A 22,866-nucleotide genomic window follows, 5' to 3' on the forward strand; every position below is an offset into this window, starting at 1 on the left:
CTGTGTAGACTAGGCTGGTCTCAAACTCATAGAGATCCACCTGCCTCTGAGTGTTGGGATTAAAGGCATGCGCCACCATACCCAGTTAAGCCAATGGCTTTTTAAAAATATTTTATTTATTATGTTTATTTTTTATGTGTATGTGTGTAATGCCTGCATGTAGGTAAGTGTACCCATGTCGTGCAATGCCTGCAGAGGACAGAAGAGGCTGTTGGATCCCCTGGAACTGGAGTTATGGACAGTTATTAGCTGCCATGTGGGTGCTGGGATTCGAACCCAGGTCTTCTGCAAGAACATTCAGTGTTCTTAACCGCAGAGCCATCTCTCCAGCCCCAAGCCTATAATTTCTTAAATTCTTATTTTTTACTTTTGCATGCAGATCTGTGTGTGGTATGTATATATGCTCAAGTTCATATGTGTATGTGTATACATGTGTGTAAGTATGCCTGTCTAGTCCAGAAGGTGACATTGGATGTCTTCCTCTGTCACTCTCCACTTTATTTACCGAAGCAAGATCTCTCAGTGAATTTAGAGGTTGCCAATTAGGTTAGTCTCACCAGCTAGTATGTCCCAGGGATCCCCTGTCTCTGCCTCCCAAGGCTGGTTTATAAGCAAGCCTCCACACTGGCCTGGCTTTTTACTTGCATTCTGGGAATTTGTCCTCATACTTTCAAAACAAGAGCTTCATCCACTGAGCCATCTCTCTAGCCTGATCTTTTTTAATCAACTTAAAACAATTGCATGCAGAAAACATTATGAATGCTAGGTGAAATGGGTAACCAATAAAATGGTACTTCTGAGCTCAGCTACAAAATACATTGATTTCCTGAAAATATTTAGGAAAACAATTTGAATTTTTAACATCTAAGTAATACATTAATCATCCAAAAAACTTACCCAGTAGAAATTAATCTTGTAATATTAATGAGGCAAAAATGATTTTAAAGGGTTATGTCGTGTCCTTCAGATCAAGATGAAAAAGCAACACACACATAGGTTAGAGCAGAAAGGTCCTGAAGACCTGCACTTCACTTTTCTGAACTACCAACGTCATTTCATTACATCCCTCCCCAAAGATATGCCAATTTTTGTTTATTCATTCCCCTTTTATCTATCATAAATAATGTTGCGATGAACATCCATGTGGAATGTAAAAGCTTTTTCCTTCTTTTTATTTCAAACTTAGTCATCATACAATGTGTGACAATAATGCACAAGTTTTTGCACAGACTCATGCAACACATGCTGTTAATCTTCTTGCATGTATATCTAGGAATATAATTATTGGGTCTTATGAGAGTTCTACATTTAACATATCTTTTATGAATCCTTACATCTCCTATATACCTTCTACCCACAGACTATCAGGGGTAAAGGATCATGGGAAAAAGATACCCTCAGCCTCAAAATTTGGTGGTAATTTTCAATTAAGCAGAAGCTCTAAGAACGTGATTATGTTTCCAAGTGAAATTAGGGCATAATTTTCCTAATTTAATCAATTGCTTTTAAGGTGAATTAAGTCATCTTCAAAGACATAAGCAAAATGCAGTTAAGTTGTTCCTGAGATGTAATTTAAATATTTTATTTATTATTTTAATTATTATTTTATGGGTATGAGTGTATTGCCTGAATATGTGTAGGTGCAATGCCCTCAGAGGTCAGAAGAGGCATTGAATCCCCTGGAACTGGAGTGATAGATGGTTGTTAGTCGCCATGTGGGTGCTGGGAATTGAACCCGGATCCTCTGCAAGAGTAGCCAGAGCTCTTAACTGAGCCATCTCTCCAGCCCCCTGAGATGTAATTTAGATTCTACTTCAAGAAAGGAATGAATTATTTGGCTACATTTCTAGGGTAAGATTTTCAAATCTATTAGAGTCCTTAGCTGAGTGTAACACTCATCCCTCTCTCCAGCCTAATAATTTGACCCAGCTGGAAGAAAAAGTCTAAACTGAGAGTGAAACAAATTTATTGCCTCAGGTGAACTGTGGGGAGTCCCTGGCCTGCGGTTCAACCAGATAATCTGTAAAGTTCCTTCCAGCTCAAAACATTATCCTTTAATTCTGTGATATACTGAGAGGTAAGAAGGAGAATTTTCATTTACATAAGAGAAAAATGCCACTACTATTGTAATTATATACAAAAATGAGCATCATATAAGCTTGACATTCTGTCTTTATGCTTGGTCCTATAACAGTGAAAGTTGAATCTTTTAGGAGAAAAAGATTGGCAAGGTCAATCTCTTAGGAAATTTGGAAAAGGATGAACTGCTCTGTAGAATGAAAGAAATAACAAATCACTTCCTAGGACTTGGAGGAACATCTTCTGTAATGTTTAAAAAGTGTTTTAGTTGACAGAATTGTGTATATTTTCATGTACACAGAGCATTTCCACCATGTATTTGTGCTTAGAGCCTATATATTCCTCTTTTCTAGTTCTTAAAATATCTAAGGTATTGAAAACTGCAGTCACTCTGCTGTAAGGAACAACTTATTCCTTCTATGTGACTATATGTTGGTACCTGTCATCCAACTTCCCACTAACACCCTCTCTGCCCTGCACTCCTGACTACCAAGCCTCTAGTGATTACTAGTCTACCCTCACTTATGAAATCTAACCTTCTGATTTCTACTGGTGGCCGAGAACATGCAGTATTTGTCTTTCTACACCTGACATTCATTTATTTATTATTTATTTATCGTCTTTTTGAGACAGGGTCTCCCTGTAGCCCCAACTAGCCTGGAACTCACTATGTAGACCTCGAACTCACAAAAATCCACCTGCCTCTGCTTCCCAAATGCTGGGATTAAAGGTGTGCACCACCACACGCGGTTTCTATGCCTGACATTTTCACCTGTGTTGAAGATGCCAAAATCCCGTAGCTCTTGGTGAATACCACCCATCAAGGCCTTAGATACTTCATACTAGGGTAGTAATTGTTTGTGTCTCCAACTGAGTAATTATGTTACAGAACAGCTTCCTAGCTGCCGGCCTCAATCCCCAACATCTTACGTTCCAGCTGTCCTGCTTTAAAGAACTTATTCTTGATAAAATATTTGCACCATACTCAACAGTTACAGTATTTAAAATCAAACATCTTGGGAGATGGCTGGAGAGATGGCTCAGTGGTTAAGAACACTGACTGTTTTTTGCAGAAGACCCAGGTTTGAATCCCAGCACCCACATGGCAGCTAACAACTGTACGTAACTCCAGTTCCAGGGAATCTGGCAGCCTCTTCTGTCCTCCATGGGCATTGCACGACATGGGTGCACTTACTTACATGCAGGCATAACACTCATACACATAAAATTAACAAATAAAATATTTAAAATCAATAAATCAAACATCTTGGTATGGAACTACATGGATAAAAGCCCTCTTGCTTTCCCAATAATGTCTTACAGGAAATGCCCAAATATGGAGAACTGACCAAACCTCGGGATCTCACAAGCCACTGCACACAGGGGAGGGCCATATCTCTACCTAAAGAATATTCAAGGGGAAAGTCTGCTCACTTCTAGTTACTGTGACATAAATGGTTGTGTACAGGTATCTCATAACATGTATTTTTACCATTAGATGCATTTGGCTGTAGGCACATGTTATATAACTTACTCTCAGAATGAGACATCGGGTGCTAGACATCTACTACACTAGATACTGGGCAAGAAGATATATCTATATTTTCTCATAAGTATTAAATGAGACCCCACCTCTACCCCCATCACCCTCCTCTGACATTTCCTATAAGAGCAAACAGGGCCAAATAGCTTGCATAATGCTGAAAAGCCAGTTGTGGCAGAGCTGTAGGCTTACTACTGGCAAGTGTCATCAGGGCAAGTCTGAGCATGCAGGCCACAAATCTCCCAGTCACGTCACGACAACTTGAGATTACCATTTCCAGGCAATGATCCTGATGTTACGCTTTTTCCATCACACAAACACTGGAGAAAATTCTAGACCAACAACGCAAATATGCGATAAATAGATTCTTCTCTGGGAGTGGTTGGGATGTAGTAAAGTGGGTAAAATGGCTGACAACTAACTGGCTGACTGCTAACTACCTAGGCAAAAATGTGTGACTTTAGACAAATTATATAATCTCTCTGAGCTACTTCTCTCTCATGCTTAAAATGAGGAAAATCAATTCCTGACTTTCAAAAATGTCCTCCCATGTCTTATAAGTTTGCTCCACAAACAAACACAACTTCCTTCAACTCACAGCTACTTGCCCCTAAAACAGAGCCTGGCACATAGCAAGTCCTCAGAAATGCTGGAGGAAATCAGTAGGAGAAAACTTGAGATGAGGGGCAGAGAGGAGGCTCTCTTTGCTTGCCTTTGGTTCCTGGCGTGTCTCCCAGCCTACAACAGTGCCCGGTACAAAGTGGGCATGCAATTCATAGCTACAAACTAGGGAAGGAGAAAACCTACAGGACTCATGCTGCCTGCTCAGGCTGCATCTCGTGTTGGGTTCCTGACCTCTCTTGTCAGTTCCGCACAGGAGTAGAGCTGAACCTTCTCGGCCCCAAAGGAAATGATTTTGCCCTGAAATATGGACAGTGATACTACTGGAGAAGCTATTACAATAAAGCCACAGGCCAGCGATACAGAAGTTGAGATGACATGGCATACAGCTGTTGATCTTAGCTACAAATGAATGAAAAAGAAGGATGAGTAGGATAAAAGTATATTATTTATATGTATGGAAAGATCATAATGAAATCCATTCATTTGTATAATTAATATATCCTAATGAAAAAATAAATACTAAAAATTGCAAAGAAACTGGGTTTTTACAGTGGTTATTGGTACTGTAATGGCTCTTAGCTTGCTCTAGGACCAGCAGGCTCTAAGCAGGCAGTAGCCTTTAATGACATCAAGATGCAGTGGGAACCAGGGATAGTGACTCCGAATTGTAATCCCACCCTTTCGTTGGAGGGCCAGTCTGTGAACACAGAGAAACCTAGTCAGTCACACACATGCACACACACACGTGCACACACACACACACACACACACACACACACACATGAGGATTGTGGCAGGATGTCAGGAGGTACAGAGGGCCTCACATATACAAGATGACCAAGAATAGTTTCAGACGTGCCTCCCTGGATCCTTTGCAGAGAATGCTACATTGCTGATGGATGCTGAGAACCCAGGTGACTATGGAAAAGGAGAAATTGAGGCCAGGGAGGAAGGGTAAGGAGAGATGGGGAACAGCATTATTCTCCAAAGCACCTTTCTCGGACCATTTCTGAGGCATTAATAGGCAAAAGGGATTCTCCGTTGATCAGCTAGCTTGAACAAGGCTACATAGGTTTCCTGATTCTTGACTTACTAGAACACGTGAAACATTAAATGTATTCTGGAGTACCAAGGTAGTTTTCATACAGAGCACATTATGCTTACTTTTCAGAACATCTTATAAAATTAGGGTTCAGTGCAGTGCTCTTTAGAAAATCCTAAGGAATAAGCAGGCATCATGGTGCAAACTTCTAATCCTAGCACCTGGGAGATGGAGGCAAGAGGATCAGAAGTTTAAGGTCATCCTCAGCTACATAGTGAGTTTAAGGCCAACCTAGTCTACCTGAGCCCCTCTCTAAAGCCATGGGAGAAAGAAAAAAGAAAACAAAAGGCTAGCCTAGGATAGAAAGACTTAATAGGAAGACGGGATAAAATCAGAACCCACTTATTTTTAAATGGCTTTTGGGTCATTTAATTTGTTAAGAATAACTTCCTATTACTCTTTGAGTGAAATTACAGTCATGAAATTATGAAACCATAATTGGTTCAGAGGAATAATAATAAAATCATTTATCACACTCATAAAGACAGAAAAGTTAATTTCCAGGCCAAAGTTATTACAGTCTTTTAATTTACGACAGCTACAAACATGAGCTTAAAGTCTCCGCCTTGACAAATTACCCTAGAAGGAAGAGAAGAACACAATCATCTAATCTTCTTGTAGATCTCAAAGAGAAAGTTTAGTTTAGCATTGAGAAAAAATAAAAGAGGACACTTTTATATTCAAATTGCTTTTTTTCTTGCAGTTGAGTCTCCCATAGGCTTCTGAAAGAATGAAACAGTGTTTTCATTTTAGTTGAATACTGCCCTCTGCTGGAACGTGCAGACGGCTCCTAATATTCCTTCAAGGAATATTCTAGAAAGTCTACAAAATACACACATAAGCTATTTGGAGCTAGAGGTATTACATTTCTAGTCAAGTTCTTTTGGTTTGGTGACTTCAGTCCTGTTGATTTGGTTGTCCCAAAGACCCACCAAACTCAACCTATCGAAACTGAGTGCTTTGTCACAGTCCTGCCTTCTATCCCACCCAGAAACATGCCTGAGGTATACGAAGAACCTTCCTTCTTCCTCCCCATGGCATCTGATCAGACCCTCCATCAAGACAGTGCTAGTCTTTCCCTCCCCTCCCCTGGCCTTACCCTGTCATGGTGCAGCCCTTCTGCATGACTTTCTGAAGCTCACTGGCCAGTCCCACTTGGACCTTTAAACCCAATCTCCATTCTCCCTCCAGAGTGACCTCAAGGAGTTTGAGCCCATTTTATCTTGTAGAAGCCTTGCCAATCTGATTGTGCTCACACCAACATTCCTGGTATTTCTACCACCATACATGTGTATAAACATGTACACACACACACACACACACACACACGCACGCACGCACGCACGCACGCACGCACATACATCCCTATCCTCAAGAAATAGAAAATGACCTGCATTTCCCCCTGTGCATTATCTGGTTCAGGACTCTGTATTCATGTATTTCCCCTGTCTAGAATTCCCTTTCCTTCCTTTGATCACAGCTCCAGGGTCGTACTGTCCATGAAGTCTTCCTGGATCATGTCACTATCACAGTCTGCACGAGATTGCAATGAGATCTGCAGGTGAGCCCTGGAGTACTTCCCACACTCTACCCAGAGAGCCTGCTTCCCTGCCCCAGCCACAAACTATACGCCCCTTTAGCTTCGTAACTCTGAATCTAGTGCTTATTTAGACTTCATTTTGTTCTAAATTGGTTTGGAGGTAGATTTATAAGAGAAAAAAGATCTAAGAGATGATCTTGATAAAAAATCAAAAGCTGACTCTTAAGAAGGGTAGTGGCTTAAGAAAGAAATGAAGGTAATATAAAAATGCAGTGAGCACTCACAATTGGCAAACCAAAAACTTGTCTCTAAGTATCGTTATCAGCCAAGGAGAAGAACCCTGATCAGTTACAGTTACAGCAATACAAGTATGGAAGTGCTTAGTGGAAACCAGTCTTCCTGACCCAAGACCAAGAAGAAGTTTCTCACATAGGTTCAAGGAGAAAACATAACATCGTCTGCCACCTCCTGGGGCAAACCAGGGCTCCCTCCACACAGCCAGCAGCAGCACTCACAAAGAGCAGCCAAGGCAATTCCAAGCCCCATACCCCAGGAATCAGCATAGGCAGGAGGCTCAGCTGATCACTTTTAACTCAGTAACAGGTACAATGTGAATGGGCCACACAGACCTCCAGCAACTCTTCCTAAGTATTCTTTCTCAAAAACTACATTTTAGCAAACACAGTGACAATCTAATGTTGCACTGTCAAACACTTCTGCTAAGCAGCTGCTCTGTGTTGCTATTTAAATGCAGAATGAAAATACTAGTCAGCTGTTAGCATTGGTAGCATAGAAACAAGGATCTTGTCCTATCTTTCCCTGACCCCAGCATCTGCTATGGTTGTTCTCGCCCCATCAGACTAGTATTTTTTATATCCACAGATATTTTCTAGCTTCCTATCGCCATCCAAAATTAAGTTAATAACCAATTCTACACTGAGATATATAAATAACCTTATCTATACACATAATTTCAAAATAAAGAAATCAATATAATACCCTAGATAAAATATGAAGCAAAAGAAAACAAAAAGATCATTTGTATTTCAACATAAAAACTGTTTTCCTACATACTTAGCAGATACAACGATGTGGTTAGATTTTTGTAATGACTGGATTTGTGGGGTGGACTAAGATTCTATTTCATATAAGAGGAAGATGCAAAAAGTAAAGTAATAATGCTTTCTACAATAAAAACACGTTTAGTATTAAACTTACTAACAGATCAGAATTCTATTATCTGTATAGAGAAAAGAGGAAATGTGTGAATAGCAATAAAGATTCCATGTCCAGAAAAACTGCCATGCTAAATAAAATGAGGGGCAGTGACATCTCTGAGGATGAACTGGATGCTCTGCAAAAGGGTGTGCCTAGTGAGTCCACGTTCCTTGATGTGGTGCAGTAGTGACAATGTGCTATAAAAGCATCTTTCACCAGGCGTGGTGGTGTACATCTTTAATCCCAGCACTCAGGAAGCAGAGGCAGGTGGATCTCTGTGAGTTCGAAGCCAGCCTGGTCTCCATAGTGAATCCAGGACAGCTGGGGCTACAGGGAGACCCTGTCTCAAAAAGACCAAAAAAAAAAATCTTTCGGGGGCCAGAGAGATGGCTCAGTGATTAAGAACTCTGGTTGTTCTTGCAGAAGACCTGGGTTCGAATCCCAGCACCCACATGGCAGCAAACAACTGTCTGTAACTCCAGTTTCGGGGGATCCAACAGCCCTTTCTGTCCTCTACGGGCATTGCACAACAAGGGTGCACTTACCTACATTCAGGCAATACATGCATACACATAAAATAAAAATAATAAATAACATATTTTAAAAAAAGAAAAAAAAGCATCTTTTCAGTGAGAACTCCCACCATGAAAGAATTGTGCATTCAGTCTTGGTATTGGCTGTATAGGAAAGCTCTTAGGTGTGCAGAACCATCCCATACCATGATGAGCCTCAGCACCCCTGGCCCCTTCACCTCTATGTGCTAGCATTGCTGCCCGCCCCTCATACCAATGAACACACTTCTGTGCTTTTTGAAGTAGCCATCAACCCAACCCAGAGGAAGAGTTCTATAAAAGCTGAATGAGTAGAGCAGCAAACAGTTGACTGAGGATGGAAGGGATGAACAAAGCAAACTTTGGAAGGAAGAAAAGCAATGTCATAGGAACACACAAGAAAAGGATGTGCTGAGACGGTGCACTGCTGACCAGGACCACGAGGACCAATGCCAGTTGAATACGAAGCAAATACAAACGGCACATTGTCTTTGGACCCAGGGATAGTGTTGTACCCCACAACTTCAGATCTTGCCTCTGCACCCTTAATTTCCTCCTGTGCTTTACCGCACACTTCAACAGACTGGTTAGCTGGCTAGTCCTGCACTTTCTGGGTTCCTTGCATGGGAAGGCTTCATGCATACCGTTTTCACTTTCTACAGCTCCAGAAGGCATGGTTGGTCTTCCCTCTGGCCTGGCTTCTTGCTCAAAAGCCTAAGAAATAAAAGGGAAGGAAAAAAAAATCACTGAAAACCATTTGAGGCTTCATATATGCAATAAAGAGGTAAAAAATCATAATCAATGATCTCAGAGCTTGGAAAACTGGCTAAGAAAGGGGTGGTAAATTCTGATGGAAGAACACATGGCCAGTGTCCCATGATGAAAAGACCATAAGTCAGGGAAAACTCAGAAGCAAGCGGGGAGTGGGGGTGAGTGCAAAACTGTCCCTGCCACAAATCCTTGCTTTTCTGCAGGTCACAGGGTCTCAGGAATATAATTCATGAGCTGGAGAGAGAATAATCTTGACACAAAAAGGGAGAGAGGCATGTGTAAATACCCACCCTGCTGGAGCATCCCATACCCACATCCTACACAAGGTGAGAGGACCAGGTGACAGGGTAGGACCGTAGTCAGGGAGTATCCAGGGTGACCACAAGTCAAAAAAGTATTCAGGCTAGCACACACTGGCACAGGCTGTCCGGGGCCAGAGCCAAGTTGGTGAGCCATCTCAAGGCCTTAGCGAGAACCTGCCTTTTGAGATTCCGGAGCTCAGCCAGCGAAAATGTGAAGAAACAGAATTATGTGTTAATTTGTCAAATAGTAACACAGCTCAAGATAGCATCAGCATATGTTCTAAAATAAATCTTCAGCCTCCTTGGGTGGAAAATCACCAAAGTAAACATAGACTCCTGAGTCCTACTAAGGACATTGTTAAGTTGGTAGATCAAGTGCCTCACTTGTTGACTGTTTCAGAGCAATATCTTGAGGCCAGAGCTAAAACAGACATGAAAATGTACCCAACTTACCGAACCACAAAGGGGTAGGCAGCACTAAGTGTGTAGTGATCCACCATGGCTAGCTCTGCTACTGCCCCTATAAGTAGAAGTATTCTCTCTTCAGGGCCCTATGGGATTAGGGATGGCTAGAACAGGTCTATAGTAGGAACTACCAAGGGGATATGTCCTGGTTAGTTTTTATGGTCAACTTGATACAACCTAGAATCACTTGGGAAGAGGGAACTTAACTTTAAGAGCTGCATTAATCAGATTGGCCTGTGACCATGTCTGTGAGAGACTGTCTTGATTGATGTGGAAGGGTCCAGCTCACTGTAGGTGGCACTATCCCTAGGCAGGTGGGTCTGAACTATATAAGAAAGCTAGCTGAGCATGAATTAGCAAGCAAGTCAATAAGCAGTGCTCCTTCATAGCTCCTGCCTCCAGGTTCCTGCCTTGAGTTCCTGCCCTGACTTTCCTCAGTGATGGATTGTGACTTGTAAATGTAAGTCAAATAAACCCTTTCCACCCCAAGTTGCTTTTGGTCATGGCATTTATCACAGCATCGAAAAGCAAACTAGAACATAGTGGTACATAGTATGAGGACTGGGGCTTAAAGAGGGGTCCCCAACAAGCTCCAGGCCTGAGATAGCCACTTGCCCCATGTTTATCTAGGGAGAGCCTTGGCCTTGAACTCTTGTCTTTCACTAAGGGAAATTGCCAAACCTATGTGAGAAAGCCACATCAGATGATGCTGGTTTCTGATTACAAAACTAAACCTAAAATAAAACACATTTTAATAAAGGCTATGAAACCTTAATTTTTATTCTTATGAGTTATTTGGGACACAACTTTAGAAAAAATTTCCTAGTTGACTTATTCATTCTGTCTTAATTTTAGAACTAAATTATCAGTGTCCCGATTAACAGGAAAGGCTTGTTTAAAAGGAAATAATTTTTAAATCATTAAAAGGCATAGGCAAGCTTTTGCTTATTGCAGTTCAGAAAACAACAGCTCACTGGCAGAGCCCAGGCTGAGTGTGTGAAAGGCCCTGTGTTCAATTCCCAGCACAATGCAGCCAAATAAAACTGAAAACAAACTATATACACACATAGAAACTATTTTTAAAGTTCTTTAAATTATTTATTATATTTTATTTATTTATTTTGTGTGTGTGTGTGTGAGAGAGAGAAGTACCATGGAGTGTGTAAGGAGGTCAGAGGGCAACATGTGGGTCCCAGGGATTGAACTCAGGTCATCAGGCTAGGCATCAAGTGCCTTTACATGCTGACCCATCTCACTGGCCCAAATTTCTTTACATCAGTTATTTTTAATATTTATTTTTATTATTTTTAGTTATGTGTATGTCAATGTCTGTGTGTGGGTATGTGAACATGTGTGCAGGTGCCCAAGGAGGCGACAGGCATCAGATCCCCTGGGAACAAGTGTTAAAGCAGTTGTGAGCTGGTCAGTGTGGGTGCTGAGAACCAAACTCAGGTCCTCTGCAACAGTAGTATTTACTCTTAACCACTTAGCCATCTCTCTAGTCCCCTGAACATCTGTTATTATAGCTTAGATATTTAGCACTAATCTGTCACTTTGACATTTAGTGTGTATTACAAATTGTCATGACATCAACTATAAGGCAGAGTGAAAACATAAAAACTTAACAAATTTGGCTTCTAAAGGTGAGTTAGCAGAACAACTCTGGTACATAGTAAGGTAAGCTCAGGATTTGACAGCAAGGTTTCACTGTTCTAGTCCCAGAGACTTGAAGGAAACACAGTGACAAATGAGAATGAGCATGTCTTTTTGACTGGACTAGGTATGACTGCGGGTCTGTGTACATGGACCAGCCTCTCAGATCATTCTCAAGAGCTGTCACATGAAAACAGACTTTCAGAGACTGGACTGGAGAAATGGCTCTGAGACTAAGAACACTTGCTGTTCTTCCAGAGGACCCAGGTTCGATTCCCAGCACCCACATGTCTGCAACCATCTGCAACTCCAGTTCCAGGGGATCTGACACCCTCTTCTGACCTCTGTGTGGCAGTGCACTTACATACATGCACCCATACACATAAACAAAAAAATAATAAATAAAATATTTTTAAATAGAGAACAAACTTTCATACATACAAGGCTCAATAAAGTTTGAATTCTTCAGTTCTTTTTTATTATTTATCCTTTCCTTTATTCTACCACCCTTCTTTCCTTCCTTCTTTTTTGATAGGATCTCAATATGTAGCCCAAGCTGGCCTCAAACTTGTGATCCTCCTGTTTCAGCCCTCCAAGCGCTGGAATTATACATCTGCACCATAATTCCTGGTTGAGCATTAAAACTCACACACAGTCCATATGTAATCACATTAATATTATTTTTTCTCAATTATAAAAGTGAGTGTGGACAACCCATTTAAGAACTGCCTCTTGCTTACACTTAACATCTAACCAAGTAAGATGTATCATGATTACTGCAGTTGATCAACAGTTTTTAATTCAAAAACATACAGAATCATTTACCAGGCCAGTTGGAGTGAATGACTTTGGATATCAGGAAGAGTCTCAACCCTCTCCCCAATCCCTTCCAGACTCCCTACTTACCAGCCACACTCCTCATGGAAGGAAGGAAAAAGAATTCTATTGTAACTGATTCTGGTTTCGTTTTGTTTTGTGTGTTGGTTGGTTGGCTGGTTGGTTGACTGATTGATTGAGACATGGTCCCAGGCTGGCCTAGAATTATGTAGCCTAGATTGGCCTCAAACTCATGGCAATCCTCCTGCCTTAGCCCCCCAATTGATGGGATTAGAGGAGTGAGCCACCATTCCTATCTCTCAACTGATTCTTCGATCATTTTTTTTTCATGGAATGAGAACCTCAGACACGGGACATCATCTCTATTTGGTCATCATTATTATAAAGCCCACTATATAAATGATTGATGGATCTAGATTTATTCATCATAAATTTTCTCCAGAGTCAATATCTCAAGTATGTATGCTGTGTCAACAAATGCAGCTGCACAACTGCAGAATTCTGTAAAGAAGCAAATGCCCAGTATGTTCTGCTGTGTGTCGCTCTCATTCTATTCTTTCTAATCACCATGGGCCATGTTGCTGTCTGGGCATCTCTCCTGGGGCCATGCGTGTCCCTGTATGGTTTCAGGGGACAGAACTCCCCAGAATGCTGTAAAGCTCAGTGTCTGCCTGGCAGGATCTCACCACCATTCGGTGCTTCAGTGAGAAACCACAAAAATGACAGAAGACTCCAGTACTTTCAAGCTAAGCCCTAATAAATGTATCTGCTTTCAAGTTGGGTTTTTTTTTTGGGGGGGGGGCTTTTTGAGACAGGGTCTCCCTGTAACTCCAGCTGTCCTGGAACTCACTATGTAGACCAGGCTGGCCTTGAACTCACAGAGATCCACCTGCCTCTGCCTCCTGAGTGCTGGGATTAAAGGTGTGTGCCACCACCCCCGGCTCAAGTTGGCTAGTTAATCTGTTTGGAAGCCTATATGGCCAGGAAAACTGTGCCTTACTAACAGATGTGCTTGAAGCCCCAGAAGGCCACAGGATCTGAAAAGTTGAGTCCACCGGACCACTGAGCATTGTCTACTAGACTGATCATGGTCCTTTTCAAAACAAGTTTGCTTACTAAAAATGAAAATACGCAAATACTCTTTATAGTCATTCAAACTCTATAAAGTATTACTATAAATAGTAATGATGAAGGTGAGCTATCTCAATTCCAAGATGGACATGGTATAATAGCCCTCAAATCTTCTGTTGGGGCCACAGCAGGAAGGAGCAAACCTCTGTGTAAAAGGACTATGTTTCCACCTGTTCTTATTTGTATGCAAATACTAAGAAAGATTACATACACCTAAGTCATAAGAAAGCTATGGATTAGACACTATAAACTGTTTTAGGTAAGGATTCTAATACTGTCAATATGTGCAAAGAAAATATCCAATATTAGAATACTAAAATCCAACCATGGGAGCCAGGTGTGGAGGCACGCACTTATACCAAAGACACAGTAGAAAGAGGTATGAGGATTGTGAATTCAAGGCTATCCCTGGCTACATAGCAAGACCTAGTCTCAGAAAACAAAAAGACTGGAGAAGAAATGTAAATGGATCATAAACCACTATTTCTATGCTGCCCACATGGGATGATGTTCATTCTGCTGAGCTAACACAGGCTCTAATTCCATGTCCTCTAGTCTTCATTAGGAAAAAATTTTTTAAAGGTGCCATTCAGCTGCCAAACAGCATACCCAAAACAGCACATCACTGAGGATACATGCATTATTATATAATGGAATTACTAGGCACAAACCTTAACAAGAGAGGCCCTGTCCCAAAAGTATTTCCGGAAGAGTTTGATATCCGCCTCCAGCAAATGCTCAGCTGTGTGGTTAACAGTGAGAGTCAATGTTTCAGATGAGTGAGCCAACTGCAGAGAGGCATCTTCCTTGAGCCACACTCGGGAGAAGCCTGGAGAACGGGTGCCCTGAAAACTGAAACATCACAAGTCAAAATCCATAACAATCCCTCAGACCCAAGTACCCACCTTCCCAGATCTTACAAATCCAACTGAGAAATGACCCTTAGGAGTCACTTATACACCAAAATACATGAGATAAAGTAAACAGATCCTGATTGAGTCATTTTTCTTTTTCCAAATAAGGGTGTTTTTGAAAGACAATGAAATACACTATTTGCTTTAAAAGTTCATATAAATAACAAAACAGGCCTGATTTTGAAACACAGAACTTTACTGCTCTATTTCATTCTCCCTTTGATCTGAAAAGATGCCTCTCCCTTTAATGGAGTGTGCCTAGAACAAATTAGCTAGCAACCAATAGTTTATTAGGTGATTACAATGGAAAACAGATATGATCTCCAGGGAGCATGGTGAGGTTTGGATGTTACAAACAACTAAGCTATTCCCAGCACTGTGGCGAATCACTTTCTCATGCAAATTAAAACATGCATGAATTTGATCATGCCATATTTTTTCATATATTCATTAACAAGGAAACAATATTCCCAAATTAGACTCTTGAATATAAGCTTATTTTCTGCCCTGTCTAGGCTGGCTAAGAATAACTGTATTAGCTATATATAGTCTTATTGCTAGAATCACAATATTAAGGATTGCTTATAAGAATACACAACAGCAGCCGTAAAGATGCCCTGGGAGAAAAATACTAATGTTCAGCATGTGGTCACATCCTAACAGTCCCTATGTCCTTATTTCACAGAGCCAGCTCTATGTCTGTCATGACCTCATTTTGTTGATAAATGTTTGCCTTATAGAAATATATTAAACAGATAGTCTGTAACTTATGATGGCTTGACTTGTGATTTTTCAACTGTTCAATGCTGCCAAAGATAGATGCATTTTTTAGAATTCTTACTTCAGGTTTTAAATCTTGATCTTTACTCTGGCTGGAGAGATACACACATAGTATGTTATTCTCTCCCACTGCTGGGCAGTGGCAGAAAGCCTTGTCCCTCAGTCAGTCACACAATCATGAGAATAAAAATCTGATAGCCCACAGTGGACTGTGTTGCTCAGTTATGATGTTTGGGATGCTGGGTGTAGTAAATGCATTGACAACTTGGAATATTTCAACTTAAAATGGATTCCTAAAAACATACCTCCATTTAAAGTTGAAAAACTTCTGTACTTAATTGAAATAAGCATTTCTCCATTATATGGAGTGATAAAAAGAGATCTATAAAGAACAGTTGTACACTAAGACACACTCTTCACACTAATTCCAAAATCTTCTAGAAAACAACTCCCCATATCAACAAACCACTGAGGTGAATAGACCCTGAGCTAAGATCCCTGCTGCTAATTTAGAATAGGAACACTCTATTATATGATTAGAATTGAATCTACTTTTAATTCCATCTGTGCCTGGATCTATTAAACATGGAAAGTTTTAAAACACTGTTTCTTCTGCTGCTGGAACAGGAAAGAGATACAAAGCCACCAGCAGATACAGATACTAAGCCATCTGCCATAACTAAGTTAAAGGATACAACCTTGCCTTGTCCTTTGTAGCCAAAAAAACCAGAGTCCTGTTACAAAAGAAAAGAGCAATTCCCTTTGGATTGGTTTGTCCCTTGGATGATGATTATTTGATCAAATAAAAGAGGACGAAAGAAAGAGAAAGCTCTGGTTTCTGCCTAATAGCCACTTGTGCATCATATTACCATTAATTAATTGTATCAAATTAATTACATTGAGTTCCAAGAGCCAAACAAGAAAAACCAGCCCATTAAGTCACATCATATAACATTCTAACAATATTTAATATTTATGTAGAACTTTGTCACTTTCACTGTAGTGTTCTATTTACAATTTATATTTCATACATGTTAAGTCTATCACTACATATGATTCCTTCTTTCATAAGTTAGAATAATGATTCACGTGAATCAAAGTAACAACAAGTACACTTGTCAGTCAGTAGGTGCTAACACCGTCATCCACACAGAGAACTTCATACTTAACAAATTATTTCCTTACACTAGTTCACTAAACTCTAATGGCTACCCATAGAGTGTCTGCTATTCAATAATACAACAACATTACATTCTTGCAATGAAAATTATGAGCTTGGCATTGGACTAGAAATGACTAGTTCAGCAAGTAAAACATAAATGGTCCCGGCTTTTGAATGAAAAAAAATATATATAATTATAAACTGTGATTACTATTATAAGTTAACCATAAGCATAAAAGAACATAACTCAGAAGGCTTCTGTGAGGAAATGACACTTAAGCCAAAAACTGAAAGGCAAGTTAGGACACTGCTTCACCAACTCCTTTTTTTATTACCTCCCCCCATGGATCCTTTGAGACATTTTCTTTCCTGTCTTTTCCTCGTGGTATAATAGTACCAAATACATCTGCTTACATACTAGCCAAACACATATTTATACTACATATAAGAGAACTAGCCATAAAATCATAAGCCAACATTAACGTATAGTTTGATTATTTCCATTTTCCCATAATGCCTGTCAGGCTTTATAGACATGGATTAAAAGAGATACTATCAAGCAAGTGAACTCACTTTGCAATGTCTTTCACCAGCACGGAGTGTCCACCATGTGAAGCCAAGTCCAAGGGTGTGGCACCCTCTTCATTGGGTAGTGCCAAGGCCTGGAGGCCCCCCGGGAGACACAAGAGGAAGTGGGAAAGCTTAGTCAGGCCCCATCTCACAGCCAGATGCAGGAGAGACTCTTTGTGTAGAGATACTGAAGAGAAGAGAAAATCTATTAGTTCCTCCATTAACAAAGTTTGTTTTGAACATTTTATTAAATGTGTATGTAGGCATAATGAAAATATCAGAGTTGGAAGGGACCAAAACTATCTAATCTCAACATCTCATTCTATGAATGGACAGAGGTCCAGGAATTTGCTCAAGGTCTGGGAGCCAAATGGCACCAGAGCTAGTGTACTCCTCACTGGTACAATTTCCACTCACTATGTTGCACCTTGCCCCATCCACGACTAAGTGTGCCGGAACATCACCTAAAGATGCAGGATCTAGGGAAAGAGCATCTTTGGGAATATACTTCAATGTCTGAGGTCTCCTTAAGCAGCTCCCACCACCCTAGCAGGGTAGGCTCTCAAGGCCAAGAGGGTAAAAGAACCTCTGTTTCTACAATTCATCCTCAGAGCTGCTTCTCCCTCATGAGAAGCTGTGACAGAAAGCAGCTTCACATATTTTCATATTCATAGCACTCAAAACTATGACCTGTCTCCAACTTCAGAATGTTGCTTTGCCTATTAGATCCCTGACAGTAATTCCAAACTGCCAAGCCATCCTGATGCTATGCAGTGGTGAGGCCTGGGCCTTCACGAATGCCCTGGGCAGAGGCCTTTGGTGGCCTTGTCTTGGTGTCCACCATAGTATTTGCTGCTCTGTATTATAATGGCTTCCTATCACCTTACAAACTGACAAACCTGGGGCTGGAGAGATGGCTCACAAGTTAAGTGCACTGACTGCTCTTGCAGAGGACCCGGGTTCGATCCCCAGCACCCGCATGGCGGCTATGAACTGTCCTTAATTCCAGTTCCAGGGGAATCCAATGCCCTCTTCTGACCTCAGCAGCATTGCATGACACGGATGCCCTCACAAACATATGGGCAATACATTCATACACATAAAATAAAAATAATAAATAAAATATTTTAAAAAACAAACTGACAAACCCTTGAAGGTTCTCCTTCTTAATATCCAGCACAGTAGCTGGTTATGCATAAAGCCATTAAGTATTTGTAGTGTTTAATAGTGATTAGCTATTAAAATCTCAATTATTTATGTATGTTTACTTAATTTGTAATTTGTAAAGAGTTTGTACACTTGTCTTCTTACTATAATGCCTAGAACATGGGTAGCCCATGATAAATACGGTACTGTAAATATGTAGCATTTCCCTACATTAAAAAGCTAGGCCCAAGCTGTGCTGGTGCATACCTGGAATCCCAGCACTTCGGACACTGAGGCTGGGGGATCACTTGAACCCAGGAGTTTGAGACTAGCCTGGACAATAACAGCAAGACCCAACCTAAATACATATATATATATAAATGCCTGACCCATGAACTCTATATGCACAATCATATCTCAAAGACACCTTGTTTTAACAATGTAAGTATGAAAACCCCAGCACTGAAGATCTGTTGCAATGAGCAGGCAGTGGGAATTTGAGCTACATATACTGTAGTAAGCAATGTTATTGATGATATTCATAACCCAAGAGAATCAGACAATGGGATGAAAGGCCCAGTAGCATAGGGACCTTGTCTTCTGTCCTGTGGGATTCCAAGGGCAGTGCCTGGCACACTTGCTAAGTATTTGCAGATTAGATGAAAGAATAAATGGATGGATGACAAACCCCTGTGGAAACTGAGTGTTTGCATGTGCCACAATGTAGAGCATCTGTCACTCTCAGTTTTGTCTCAGATACCTCTTAAGTGAAATCTGACAGCAGAAACTATGTACTTCCAATCAGTACTCCCACATACAACTGGGACACTAACAGTAAAAATGTCAGCCTCCCGCAGAGCTCACTGTCCACATAACCATGATCTTATTGTTCTTCTCTCTTCATTAGCATAACTTCACTATTCTCAGACACTCTTGCCCAAGCAAACCAATGATTGTTTACTGCAGGAATTTCCCTCAACATTCATCAACTCCTCAGCGGAAACCATCAAGAGACAGTACAGAGCAGCTCTAAATCTAATTGTAAACTATCATAATCCTTGCCTAATCAGGCCTCCTACCAACCTACCTTTTCCCCTCATCATCACCAGCCCCACTCCCACAATGAAAAAGCATCATTAATCTAAACTTCAATATCTCAATGAATTAGAGTCTTGCCATCCACAGGTCCAGGTCCCACTAAGGCTCTGTGACAGTTACCCTCTTACCCTGACAATGGTCGGATTGAGGGTATTTATGGAGAAGGCATTGAACAAAACGCTAAAACAACTAGAAGGAAATGTTCCACTGTGCATGAACATAGAATAAAACTGCTCAGTTTATACTTTTCATAGGTCTGTACTGCTTTCTCTACATCTATATCAATGCCACAAGGCTTGACCAGGCATGATGTTCATGCCTTTAATCCCAGCACTCAGGAGGCAGAGGCAGGAGGATCTCTGTGAGTTCAAGGCCAGCCTGATCTACATAGTGAGTTCCAGGCCAGCCAGGGTTACAAAAAGGACCCTGTCTCAAAAATAATAAACAAATAAAAAGTCAATGCTTTATATTTAAAATATGTAAATGAGGCCTTATCACAGTGAAATGTCTTCTGGTTCCCTGCATATTTGTTCTATCATTGGACATGGGATACAACACATATTCCCCTGATTAAAATAACATCCAAAATGCTAAAATGTCTAAAAAACATGGCAGCATGGCCACACGCCACTACCACACATTTGTTTAATATACTTCACCTTGTTGCTATGAAAAACAAAAGAGCTGTATTGGCTTTTACTTTTTGGTGATAGAGATTCAACCCAAGGCCTCGTGGACACTAGCCATGTGCTAGCTGTGAAAGAATTGACTTTATTTTATTGTTTAAGTTTATGGCCATCATACTTGCTTGATTTTATTCTTAAAAGATTTTATTCTTAACAGATTCCCAGCAGGACCTGTTTGACAACATTTGCACTTGTTTTTCTTTTTTAAATATAACCATGGAGAGACTTGTTAGGATCAGGTAACAAAACAAACACACACCTGCACACACAAGCATACATATATTCACCAGTAGAGGCCAGCCTGTCAGCATGAGAGATTAGCTAGCCATATTGGATGGAATTTCTAAGTCACAGATCCCTGGTGAGAAATGTCCATGTTTGTACAGGTTGTAATTTGCTTCCAAGAAAAATGTGATTAAAAGGGAACATCTAAACCCTCTGTGTTCCCTCTTAATAGCATTGGTAAAGGCAAATGTGGTTTTAGCTATGTGGATAGTATTCCTTAGAGTGCCTGCTCCAATGCTCTAAACCTGGGGTGCTGCTCACTATGTTCATCTGACCAAAAAGAGTAAGGATGGCAGTCACCGTTCTCTCCACCAGTAGAAACTGTCAAGCACGCCCCATTGGTCCTGTGTCCCCGTTGTCTGTTTATGAGAGCTCCATCCTCACATCTCACATTGTAGAGAAGAGTAAGCATGTGGATCACTATTCTCCTCTTTCCACCTCACCCCCAGAATTTCACTTCTGGGATCAGAGGAAAGAGGGAAGGCAGGGAAAGAAGTATCTTCTGATGTTTAAAGAAAGCAAATAATTAAATCACCAGTGTTGTATGAGAGAGCCATCTCACTCAATATAAAGTTCATTGTAGGGGCTGAAGAGATGGCTCAGCGGTTTAGAGCACTGACTGCTCTTGCAGAGGACCTGGGTTCGATTCCCAGCACCCACATGGTGGCTACGAAACGTCCTTAACTCCAGTTCCAGGGGAATCCGAAGCCCTCTTCTGACCTCTGCGGCACTGCAAGACACATGTGCACTCACATACATGCAGTCAATACATTCATACACATAAAATAAAAACAATAAAATATTTTTAAAGTTCATTGTACAGAAGGAGGCAAACAGCTTGAAACAGCATCATGACACATATAAATAATTTTTCTTGTTAGAGAGTTTCAGATTTCTTAACACCAGCCAGGAAACAAACTGTGGAAAAGGGTTACATAATTCGGCAGACTATTTAAATAAAATGAAATAAAAAAGTCAAATAAATATATCTCTTCCTGTTTAGTTGGTACCAGGAGTTATTTGAAGTAATATAACTAAGACAGAATTACTAATAATTGCTCTAATGGCAAACATTAAAAGGTATGACTTCCAATATCCCAGAAGCACAATCATCAGGACACAGAGAAGAACTGAACAAGCTGTGACTGTCAACAAACCATTCCCATTCAGAACCATGAGGTCCGCCTGCCCGAAACACAGAACAAAGCTTGAATTCCATGTGCCTCACTCTGTGGAGCATCAGGCTTTTTACCTATGAGTCCAGCACATACAAAAATTCAACTAATAGCCTTTTCCTCTTCCGGGGACGGTGTTTGCAGGCACTCAGAATGGTCTAGCAGTTGACATACCGTTGTAGGCTTTCCTACAACACAGCCTCTAACAAAACTAGGCTGTCTGGAACCCCTGGTAACAGGATTGTTTACCTTTATACCAAGAAGGTTGGGAAAGCACCAAAATCTGCATGTGGTGTGTGCCTGAGCAGACTTCGAGGGGTTCAAGCTGTGAGGCCTAAAGTCCTCATGAGATTGTCCAAAACAAAAAAACATATCAGCAGGGCCTATGGTGGTTCTATGTGTACTAAATGTGTTCGTGACAGGATCAAGTGTGCTTTCCTTATTGAGGAGCAGAAAGTCGTTGTGAAAGTGTTGAAGACACAAGCACAGAGTCAGAAAGTGAAATAACCATGAGGCTTTTCTAAGTGATAAAAACCACAGCTTGTTGTGAAAAAAAAAAATTCAACTAATATAGGTTCACCATGCCATAAGAAGAAGCAACCTAAGGGAGAAAAGATTTACTTCAGCTCAAGGTTTGAGAGGATACAGTCCATCTTGGCAGGGAAGGCATGGTGACAGGAGCATGAGGTGGCTGGCCACATTGTGTTTACAGACAGGAAGCCAAAAAGGGTGAATGCTGGTGTGCAGCTGGCTTTCTTCTTTCTCCCTTTAAATTCAGTTTGGGACCCCAGCCCAATAGGATAATGACACTCACATTCAGGGCAGATCTTCCCTCCTTAGCTAATACTCCTTGAAAGGACCCAAAGATGCGCCTCACTAATGACCCAGGTGTTTCTTAACCCTGGGTTAAGTTGATGACTGAAATCCAGCATCTGAAGTCCACCCCTTTTCAACCTGACACCTGTCCTGGTTATTTTCTATGACTGTGATAAAAAAGCACTGTCCGGCACCAAGGATCCAAGTGCAACCAATTATGACTAGTAATAATCAGAAGCATACAGATTAGAGATGCATGCACCAACATCTCAGTGTTAGTAGCAAAAACAATGAGTCTTTCTGCAAGGAACAATATATTCTAAAATGAAATGGAGATGTTTTTTAAAGGTTAAAAAACTCTTTCAATTTTATGTCTTACAGGGCTTATACTGAATTCAATATTGTATAACTGTATTAA

General features: G+C 40.8%; 1 protein-coding gene and 1 pseudogene across 2 annotated transcripts in view; one reads left to right on the top strand and one right to left on the bottom strand.

The window, feature by feature from the left end:
• Arhgef28 (Rho guanine nucleotide exchange factor 28) overlaps positions 1–22,866 on the bottom strand; it is a 373,543-nt gene that overhangs the window by 167,734 nt on the left and 182,943 nt on the right. For both annotated transcript variants that reach the window (XM_029566139.1, XM_017799469.2), the window contains exons 5-7: positions 17,246–17,429; positions 14,488–14,668; positions 9,302–9,371 (exon numbers count right to left, since the gene is read on the bottom strand). In XM_029566139.1, the coding sequence (XP_029421999.1) occupies positions 9,302–9,371; positions 14,488–14,668; positions 17,246–17,429 (435 nt within the window). The remainder of the gene's footprint in view (positions 1–9,301; positions 9,372–14,487; positions 14,669–17,245; positions 17,430–22,866) is intronic.
• On the top strand, positions 21,786–22,151 carry LOC108491105 (annotated as a pseudogene).

Source organism: Nannospalax galili, unplaced genomic scaffold, assembly GCF_000622305.1.
Source record: "Nannospalax galili isolate Female #2095 unplaced genomic scaffold, S.galili_v1.0 scaffold898, whole genome shotgun sequence".
In the NCBI taxonomy this organism is placed as follows: Eukaryota; Metazoa; Chordata; class Mammalia; order Rodentia; family Spalacidae; genus Nannospalax; species Nannospalax galili.